This window comes from Gallus gallus, chromosome 1, assembly GCF_016699485.2.
Source record: "Gallus gallus isolate bGalGal1 chromosome 1, bGalGal1.mat.broiler.GRCg7b, whole genome shotgun sequence".
Classification (NCBI taxonomy): domain Eukaryota; kingdom Metazoa; phylum Chordata; class Aves; order Galliformes; family Phasianidae; genus Gallus; species Gallus gallus.
In genome coordinates, this window is record NC_052532.1 from 78,122,251 (window position 1) to 78,132,669 (window position 10,419).

A 10,419-nucleotide genomic window follows, 5' to 3' on the forward strand; every position below is an offset into this window, starting at 1 on the left:
ATAAGAGGCGGAAGAGAGTAAGCAAGTCAGTCTGTGAGAGACAGTGCTTTTGCAGTGCTTTCCTCATTGCGTTTCTTTTGCCTGATACAAACAGTGTGTAAATCACAGTCCTGAGATTGTTCTACGGTGCAGAAGAGTGCTCCCTGGTTGCAAGGAATGGTGTGCTACTCTCCCTGCTGAACAGCTCATAGAGTTGGAAGAACAGTGGTTTCCCGGGTCTGTAAGGCCCACAGGAGTGATATGTGAAGATGTGAGTCTTTCAGAAGTGGCTTTTGTGCTGGATTAACTGAGAGAAGCAACTGGAATTAACTTTGGCCTGCCTTCCAGAGCAGCAGAGTTCTGAGCTGATGACAAAGAAGTATAACTGCTTCCAGGGCAAAAAAGTTTTCTAGATCTTGTACTGTACACACTTTCCAGTCATGAACCTTCATCCTGACCTGTGTGCCGCTTCTGTTATGATTAAGACATGTTTTAACCGAGCTCCCCTGTTCTAACCCCATAGTCCTGGAGTTGACCAAATATGAACATAAAATAAGCCTGTGTTGCACAAACATTTCTGTCAATTGAAAGGAGGATATCCAATATGAGGCCATATGTGATGTTCCTGTAATGGTTGTATTCGTGCAATTTGAGTCTAATCTGTAGCATATTAATTTATTTACCTCCTTTTATGTTCTTCTGTTCACTCCTCTCTCTACTGTTGGCAGCCTTAGTTCTATTCATTTCTTAAGTTTATATTTCAGGAAGAATATTTAAAATTTCTGACAACAGTTTATCTCTATCCCCATGGTTTTTTGCATTTTATTTTTTAAGAATAAATTAAATACTTACAAAGGAATAAATTTGATACTATTGAAAGGCGGGAGATGCTTTTGCTTTCCTTACATATGATGGCATTATATAGCTTCACTAATTTCTGCAATTCTTGTTATCCTTATACATCTTTTTATTTTCCACACAAGATCTCTAATCTTATTTTGTTCCTCAATTTAAATGATGTCTGTATGAGAACTTTGTACTAATAACTGTTTAAACTCCAGGATATTTAATGCAATGCAGTGGAGGATTCCCTGATCTTCCCCTTTAACATGAAGGAAAATGTCAATCATTAGATTACCTCTGTGCACCAACCCTCCATGTTTCTCCAAAGTCTGATCATGAAATGAAGCACGAAACTGATTCTATTTTGTGTCTCGTTGCATTTAAGCATCACGAAGTACTTGACTTCTGTCAACAGTTTTTGAGGTTATCTTTTGGGAGCTGACATGATGAATTTGGCAGCTCCTTGGATAATGGTTGTTTGTCAAACACACTAGCATTTAACAAACTCAGCATCATAAGCATTAACACTCTTTCAGAGAATTTGGGAGCTCTCACTGTTTGTGATCACTGTATTTGTGTTCACATACATTGTATCCACAAATATCAACTTCTACTGAGATTGTTTTGTGGCAAAAATCACTATCTGTAAAGTAAAAGCCACCGCATTTCTTAGATTGACACGATCCTTTAGATTAAATGGGTGAAATGCTTTCAAGTAGAAATTGTGAGCATTCCACATTTAAACAAAGTATCTTAGGAGATGGAGAGCCACATAAAGTAGTTTTCTCATATTCTGTTTTTGAAATTACTTCTGAATATTTTGTTTGAGAAAACACTGTATCATTCAGATAGAAAGAAGCACGTTGCTGAAGAAAATGCTTTTTTCTTTAAAGAAACTTAAGAAATGGATAGAAATGGCGTTTTTGTTTCAGTTTTTTTTTAATAGATGTAAAATATCTTTCAATCCACTACATACAACGTTCTGCTACTGGATTCAGCCTGCTTTCTTAAAAATGGCACCAACAGCACAGAGAGATCTCAAGGGGTTACTATGAACAAGTGCTATGAGAAACCACCAATCTTCCGAAACGCAAGTATATCTTTATTTTGAAAGTTGTTCTTTGAAATAATTAAAGAGAGCTCTATATCGTATGAAAGGTTTATTATTAACTGTTATGTTATTTGTAATTACTATCAGTACCTTCTAATGTAGGATATCAGTACCTTCATTTGGATCTTCAAGGTTTCCACTGTTTTTTTTTCCTGGAGAAAACCTTGGGTTAACGATAAGCCATTTCAGAAGATGTATTTCTAGAAGCTCAAGTTGCCAGTCCACCAGTCTGGGATCGAGGCTGTGTCAAGATCATGAAATTCTTAGTGTTAGTCGCCTTTGTTGGTGTGGCTGGTGAGTGTATTTTTACTTTTATTTTTGCAATCTAAAATGAAACTTATTTCTGAGGAAACTTGTAGCATAATCTGTCGTGAGAAATTGCAGTTGAGTTTACATTTGCAAAAGGCTTAAGGCAAAGCACTTCTACTTCTTTTGACTACTAACTATCTGCCCAGAATAACTTATTTCACAAGACATGAATGCCTTCATGGTTCTTGACCGGGGAACGCTACAATGCTTACCCAGGTTCAAAAAAGAAGACCATGTAAATTCATGAATCTTCCACTGAAAATGAATTACAAAGCACCTCTTTCTCAGGGAATCTTGAAGCTACTGTAAATTCTTTGAATATGGGAGAGTGTCCAAGGAGATGTGACTGCAGACTTGTCTTGTACTTTCATTGTCTGCTATTGACTGCTACTACGGACAAGATCCTGGTACAGACAAACCTTTGGTCTTATCCAACAAGAACATTTGTATATTATCAAGTTCACTCTGGAAATAGCATCCAGGGCTTCAGACACAGACAGATGGTCTGCCAATCTAAATTCAATCAGCTTATTTTAGGCAGAAGCGAACAAATGTGTGCTAGAGTTAACCATAACTGCTACTGTGCATTTTTGTAGAACCAGAGCCTATGCGTGAGATGTTTCAGTCAGCCACAGGGCCATGGAGTTCCTTATGCCAGATGTTAACAATGTTAACATATGCTATTTCTTATTTCGCAGTTGCCTTCCCCATCAGTGATGAGGATGATGACAAGATTGTGGGAGGCTACAGCTGTGCAAGGAGTGCCGCACCCTACCAGGTGTCTCTGAATTCTGGATATCACTTCTGTGGAGGCTCTCTCATCAGCAGCCAATGGGTGCTGTCAGCTGCTCACTGCTACAAGTCGTGAGTGGAAAAAATATATCCCATAATCTACCTCTTTTCTCCAGTTCACTTTTGCCGGGAATGTAGAGCTATGAGATCCAAACATATAAATAACTCAGTTCTCACAGAAGACAACTGAGGAATGAGTGGGTCATTCAGAAAGATGGGCTGATGCATCACAAGAGGTTTTCCCCTTCTGCAAATGTTTTTCTGAATGCAGATTACTTCCTGAAATGACAACGTGGTAACCTAGACAGTTATGTGTGTGGTCTCTCAGAAATTGAATTGATTTGTTAAAACTTAATTACAGTAGAATACGGAGAGGAACGACTTCATCGTGATACCAGTTTGTCTTCCAGAATGTTTGTACTTGCCACAAAACAATCCTTCGTAAATTCACCACCAGCACTGGGAATAAGATCTCAGTGTGGATCCCTGGAATTTATTGCAGGACAAGAAAAGTACCCGGCACAAAGAGTTAATGCATACAGTGATAGGCAGCTTTCTCACAACCCTGATGTCAGTGGCAGTAAGGTAAGTGACATTCCTTCTTTTTTCCAGTTCCATTCAAGTGAAGCTTGGGGAATACAACCTGGCAGCCCAAGACGGCAGCGAGCAGACCATTAGTTCATCTAAAGTCATCCGTCACTCTGGCTACAATGCCAACACACTGAACAATGATATCATGCTCATCAAGCTTTCCAAAGCAGCCACACTCAACTCCTACGTCAACACAGTTCCTCTGCCTACCAGCTGTGTGACCGCTGGAACAACGTGCCTGATCTCTGGATGGGGCAACACACTCAGCAGCGGCTGTGAGTGCTGCGTGGGAATGTGTCTGAGGACACTGGACATAGTCTAAGACCTCACAATGAAGTCCAAACAGTGCAGGGTAAAGAACAGAGAAGTGCTGCAGGGCAAGCCTTTTTGAAGAATGATTTTAAATGATCAGTCTATGTAGGACAACAATCATTTAGCTGCCCTGATGGCAAGGCTTTCTAAGATTTTTGATCCTGTTTTATTTTGTGAAGACGGAATCATTTATGTCACTCAAGTGCCCTTCACTCAGATGTGTGGCAATCTGGACATTTTGTGTCTTGGCACCATCAGCCGTGCAGTTCCAAGCACTAGTGATTTACTAGTTAGCTGAGTTCTGAGAATATTATAAAAACGTGTGAATGTGGATCTAAAACTGCTACAAAAGAGCTCCACTCTTTTCCACTGATGGTCAGAAGCATGGCTGGGGACCGCTGTCTAATTCTCTGGCCAAAACAAACCTGCACCGGAGATGGGGCTAGTTTGCCTGCGGCCCCAGATTTCTGCGTCATACGTACTGAAAGAGTAGTTCTTAGTTCCAAGCCTGCCAGCTGGTGACTTTCTAGATGCAAGGTAGAACAGAGGGCCCATGGGTAGAATTTGTTTCATCTAAACAAAGAGACTTACAGCTCGGAAACAAAATGAGGACTGCTAAAACACGGTGTCCAGCAATGACTTTTCTGTTAAGAAAGATGTTTTTCCAGGCTCTAAAATTCTATCAGCTATGCCATCAAAAATTTCTCTCTATTTTCTTGTAGCTCTGTATCCAGATGTCCTGCAGTGCCTGAATGCCCCTGTACTCTCCTCAAGCCAGTGCAGCAGTGCTTATCCTGGAAGAATTACCAGTAACATGATATGTATTGGATACCTGAATGGAGGAAAAGACTCCTGCCAGGTAAAACAACTGCCTCTCCTATCTGTACCTTTCCTTTATTCTCCTAGTAGAGGATGAGATCATGTTAGAGATACTCAGTGGCATGTTTGAAACCATTTTTTTAACTAGAGTATGCTAGCTCTTGCACTTTGGGCTACTGAAAATGGAGACGTGCTGCACCAGAAAATAAACAATAATCGCAGAGGCTATAACCTAGGATGCAAATGTTAGTATTGGATTCAATGAAAATAAAATATCACCATACCAACATCCAGGAAGTCTGGAAAATGAACACACCTGGTAATTGCACTGCATGTTGTGTATGCTTGATTCTGTGGAAAAGTTTTGCAGAATAATGTGCCAGAAAAGGTTTCTGAGCACCCACCAAGAACGGCACCCATGAAAAATAAGTAACTTACTACTGTCTGTGATGCCTTAGAAGTACGGCATGTTAGCATCAGGTGCAGAATTGTAAGCAGAAGTTATCTTTGTAAGAAAAAGTCTCCCTCTAGAATCTCAGTGGGTTCTGGGAATCATGGCTTACTGCTGATGCTGATAACATTTGCTGAGCATCTGTATCTTTATCTGTACAGGGGGATTCCGGTGGTCCAGTTGTCTGCAATGGTCAGCTTCAGGGTATTGTTTCCTGGGGTATTGGATGTGCACAAAAAGGTTATCCTGGTGTTTACACTAAGGTTTGCAATTATGTTTCCTGGATTAAAACGACTATGTCTTCCAACTGAGACACCCATTTTACGTGACCTGCTTTTCCTCCTCCTCATTTCCTTCTGCTTTGGAATTGGATGTACACACCTTCACAAAAAATAAACATTTTCAGGCAGCCCTTCTTTGTGCAGTTCCTCTGGTTACTTCCATGGGTTATCACATGGGGAACACAGACAAGTAATATCACAGACAAGTAATATCACTATCTCTCTCTCTCTCTATTTATCTAATACTTGTAGTGTCTCTCAACTAGAAGAATCTTGGAACGCTTTCTAGCCTCAACTTCAGGAGTCCTTCAGCCAGTTATGTACAAGCATGCTGGAGGAGGAGATATTTTTTGTTAATAATCATATAGTCAAATGCTACACATCTACATAAAACAGCTGAAGGAGCGTGGTGAACTACAGAGGCAACACACTTCTATTACAGAAAACAGCAGGCAGCAAATCAAACGCTCCCGATCACCCCTAACCCACAGTCATATGACTGAACATTTCCTAGTGCAAAATCACTGAAAGCTCTACCTGGGGAATGAAGGCAAGCTCTTGCTAGGGCTTGTTCTCTTAATGTACCAGTACTGTGACCTACCAAGGCAATTTTACTAAATTGCTGGGGCTGCTGTCCATACCATTTTGCTCATTGGACATGCTGGGCTTTCTTAGTTTTCCTGGAGCAGTCAAAAGAACAGAGGTGTTCCTGAGCTTTGGTTTTGCATCCTGTTGTCCCAGTCTGCCCCAAGAGAGTCCATGAAAAAACCGCCGAAGTTGCCCAGGAGCTGTGCTCTTGTCTCCCGTGGAAAAAAAAAAAAAAAAAAAAAAAAAAAAAAAAGGGAGAAAAAGGGAGAGGAGAAAAATGGGGCACAAAGGAACAAATGCCATTTTCAATTGGAGAGGTTTTTGCGTAGCTCCTTCAGATTCTTTGTTGTCGATATACCTCTTAGGTACGTAATAGGTGCCTGAGCCAGGAAAAAAGTACAATATACAAACAAGATCAGACCATAGCATGATATCTCACTGCTCTGAAAGTCCTTGATGAATTCCTTCTCAGCATCTTCCTTTGTGGCTTTCTTTGTTCCTATAAAAATCATCCTTCCCTTCAGTCTCTTTGTACCAGGAGACAGAGATCTTACCGGGGAGCTGTTGAAAGTCACAGGTTTTCCCTCCACGGCCAGTGTGAGTGGAGACTTAAATATCCTTGCCTGGTATTATCAGCCAAGAAGCAAATTTGTTACCTGATGTGCAACGAGCCAATTCCCACACACGCAAGAGAGAGTTTTCTTTTTATTTGGGCCCGGGTGCTGGAAAGTTGAAAGCTTCCTGAAATCAAGGACAATAACAAAAATTTCTTCACTGTGTTTGTGCATTAAATTCCCATATATTCCGTCTACCTAATACAGAAGGAACAACTACTACCTACGTATTAATAAGGTCAAACAACCGCGATAATCCATCCCCTTCTGGCCTCATTCCCAGCCAGCTGTTCTTGCATGGGGTTGTTCACGGGTCTTACATGACCTTCCGTGATTGCTGGGAGAATGCTCCTCTTCATCCTTCTATCCTTATATGGTCACCTTAGAACAAGCTGAACAGTCCTCCTCTGGCCAATACTCCAGGAGGAACAATTGTATTTGATTAATCTGATAACATAAGACATTCTGCTCGATCAAAGTATTTTGCATTTCTGTTGATTAAACGCAGACAATATCCCCTTCTTTCTAAACAAAGACCTGTTTCTCCATATCATGTGTAGAACAAGCAAAGGCAATCACAGAGCCTTTATTTCAGAAATAGGCACAATAGGAAAAGATATCCAGTAGGAATTAACTCACCCCTCCCGGTAACAGTGTGGAGAAAGGGACGGGCTGAGGAATGTGACCCTGCACCGTTCATACTGTCATGCCGCCAGAGAGAAGGGCAGGGGGAAATAGGGACCCGCGCAGACTCAGACCTCACAGGAAGTATCGCGGAGACGGAAGGGGTGGCTCCAGACCACTCCCTGCCCCGCTCCACACACCTGCACACTCACGTAGCCCAACCATTGGTTCAGGCTGTGACCTTGGAATTCCACTACAGCACAGAGTTACCTAGATCTATCTGTGCCCATGACAGGGGGACAGCAGGCCCACAGGCCTGGAAAGGAAGGAAAGAGAGAAAAAAAAGTGTCAACAGTTCACAGGCTGTTCTGGTCTGGTCCCGTGACCAGAGGAGGAGTTATTAAGTAGCACTGAGGAGGAATGTTGATTTACTAAATATGATATCAGAATGCGAGATAACACAATAAAACGCAATTCAGTTGGAATCGAGGCCACCAAAATCAAATAAAATGAGAGAGAGCATGTCCAAATCAAAGGCCTTACTCTAAAGCTGCAGGCAAAAAGCAGCAAGGCACCATGTGCTTCTCAACAGTGAACAAAGAGACAGAGGCTCCTGAGCTGCCAGGAGCTCCACCTCTCTTCCTCTGGGCACAAAGTCCTCGGGGGAATGCAGGCCCTCCGCCCCTCCCCCTCCAAGAACCAAGCACCCAGAAAGAGTGGTCCATGGAGCTGCAACAATAACTCTTCAACTCCCAGTGCTTTACATGATGTTATGATGTGGAATACCGACAACTAAGAAGTCATAAAACCAGAACACTGCCCTCTGAGAGAGTTTAGAAATATCCACCAGGTTTCGGTATGTTATCGGAGGGATGAAAATGTTGGAGGACAGTGAAGAGGATGAGGAAGATGGGGGAAAATACACATTTCTATCGTACACAGAGCACGTCCTTGACTACGAGGGATGAGCATGTTGAGAAGAGTAGTTGGGAAACAGTCTCTGTCCTCTGCCACTGTCTACTCCATGTCTCAATGCGTTCTGTAGGCAAAGAAGAAATTCCGCTTTCTAGATTATATGCCAGACTTGATATTCAAACTGCTGAAATGTTCTTATGGGCTCTCCCTTCTGATATGGTTGGAACATCACTTATAGCCGTGATAGACCCTACCACGAAAAGGTAGCTTACAAAGCTGCTCCCTTTCTGTACGCGTACTGGGTCTGTCTGGAATGGAATTTGCCCCTATGGAAGCCCATGTAGTACTGTTCTTTGCACAGTTTGATATCACACCAGTGTTTTACCTACGGTTTGTCATCAGAGAGTCTGGGAAGAAAACTCTCTACCTCCAGTGTGGTATTAGAAAGCGACATTATTTTAGTTTGCCATTATGTGCCAGACAAGTTGGCAAATCAAGCACATGCTCTCGGAGTTCAGGTTCCACGTTTAAACAGTTAAGACATACAGATGCAATATATTTCCCGGTAACACCATATATATAAATTCTTTTCCAAGAACTCATTAATAAACGCTTATGTCTCTGCAAGCACGCGCAGTGAGGCTGTATGACCAGCTACTTCATCCCCTTTATTAGACAGCTTCAGCTTCATCACAGTGACTTTCAGCTGACCTTCAGCTGTTTTCCCCCAATTTGGCGAATTTCTGTTGCTCGTTACGCCTTAAAGAACAACCTTTTATCTTGGTACACTACAACTCAAAACAATTAATATGAAATCCGAGCAAAAGTCCTTGCACTTGGTGGATACAAAGAGGCTTCCAGTACATACTATGTAGGTCAAAAGTAGACTGTTGTGGCTTTGGCGCTTCAGTGAAGCAAGGTTCATTCAAAACAAGACTGATCACGTACCAAGCAAACTGGAAAATTCTAGTACTAGCACACTTCAATTCTTTTTGCTAAACTAATACACTTAAATTAACATGTATTCATCCCTATTGCTAAACCAGCCTACATCATGCTAAGCAGTGCCTGCACAGCATCCAGGTGGCCTCTCAAGCTGGCCCCCCACCCCTAACAAAGGCCAGTCTGCTGGCAGCGGGTGAGAAAGTGGTGGGGAGGGGGCTTAGCCAGGGCAGCTGCCCAAAAATGACCAAAGGGATATTCCATGCTGTATGACATTATTATTATTGTTATTTTTTTTTTTTTTAGCACAGACTTTGTGTGAGTCAGCCGCATAGCGGAAATTGGCACCAAGGGAGCCTTCACAGAAAGGTAAACATGGCGGAAAAAGCCGTCGCGAAGGGACGTCCCCGACGTTCGGCAGCACTGACGCGCTGCGGCGGAGCCGGGGGCGACAGCGGCCGAAGCCCCTGCGTGTACAAAACCTGCCGCTAGGGGGCGGCGCGAACGGGACGGGCAAACGGCGCGGCGGGTCAGAAGGGCGCGGCGCGGCAGTTGGCGCGGGCGGCTCGAGCACGGAGGGAGAGATTGCCACCGTCCGCGGGCACAGACTTAGTCATGGTATCCACGCGAAGGAGAGCAAGGATGTCTGCCCCTGCCAGGAAGGATGCTGAAACCCCGACTGAGTGCCGAGGCAGCCGTGCAGCTGTCCGAACCTCTGGCTGTGTAGAGTGCATGAGCCTTTCCCCGGCATCGTGGGGAAAGCAGCAGTCAGAACAGCTGTGCGAGGTGTGAGCAGGTAGACGACCTGCTCCGACTTGTGATGAGGCTACAGGATGAAATACGTGCGTTAAAAACTGTCATGGGGGACAAACAGGAAAACCACAGTTCACCCACGCACTGACACGTTATTCCAAAGGAAAGAACAGAAAACCCAAGGCAGTCTGTATCACATCAGGTCGAGGGGAAAAAGAATTGCAAGCCTGGAGGCAAGAACACAAAGGAAAAGAGCAGATGGAGACAAGTTTGTGCTTGAAGCTGAATACAAAAACGCTCCTTGCTTTCTCCAGCGATCCCCCCACCGTCCTCCCACCCTCCGCCGGGTGCCCCTCTCCAGCAGCTATGGGGCCCATCTGTGGCTGATAACAATCCACTCAGTCTGGACAAACTAATGAAACCAAACCACAAAAAGCCTTTCCCCAAAATCGAGACTACGCCGTTGAAGAATAAGAGATGGATAGTAGTTGTAGG

The 10,419-nt window shown here is 43.3% G+C and overlaps 2 protein-coding genes across 2 annotated transcripts in view; one reads left to right on the plus strand and one right to left on the minus strand.

Moving 5' to 3' along the window:
* Positions 1-10,419, minus strand: part of TRBV6-5 (T cell receptor beta variable 6-5) — a gene marked incomplete in the record, with an annotated part of 201,106 nt that overhangs the window by 76,153 nt on the left and 114,534 nt on the right.
* On the plus strand, positions 2,160-5,619 carry PRSS3 (protease, serine, 3). The gene is made up of 5 exons (NM_205385.3): positions 2,160-2,227; positions 2,941-3,106; positions 3,647-3,900; positions 4,660-4,796; positions 5,369-5,619. The coding sequence occupies exons 1-5, from the start codon at positions 2,188-2,190 to the stop codon at positions 5,516-5,518; spliced, it is 747 nt and encodes a 248-aa protein (NP_990716.2). The 5' UTR covers positions 2,160-2,187; the 3' UTR covers positions 5,519-5,619.

Bases quoted from the DNA above. Each gene is read 5' to 3' on its own strand.
- PRSS3 (NM_205385.3), top strand. From the start codon at position 2,188: ATGAAATTCTTAGTGTTAGTCGCCTTTGTTGGTGTGGCTG. The intron at 2,228-2,940 runs GTGAGTGTATTT...CTTATTTCGCAG, and splicing joins CGCCTTTGTTGGTGTGGCTG to TTGCCTTCCCCATCAGTGAT. The intron at 3,107-3,646 runs GTGAGTGGAAAA...TCTTTTTTCCAG, and splicing joins GCTGCTCACTGCTACAAGTC to TTCCATTCAAGTGAAGCTTG.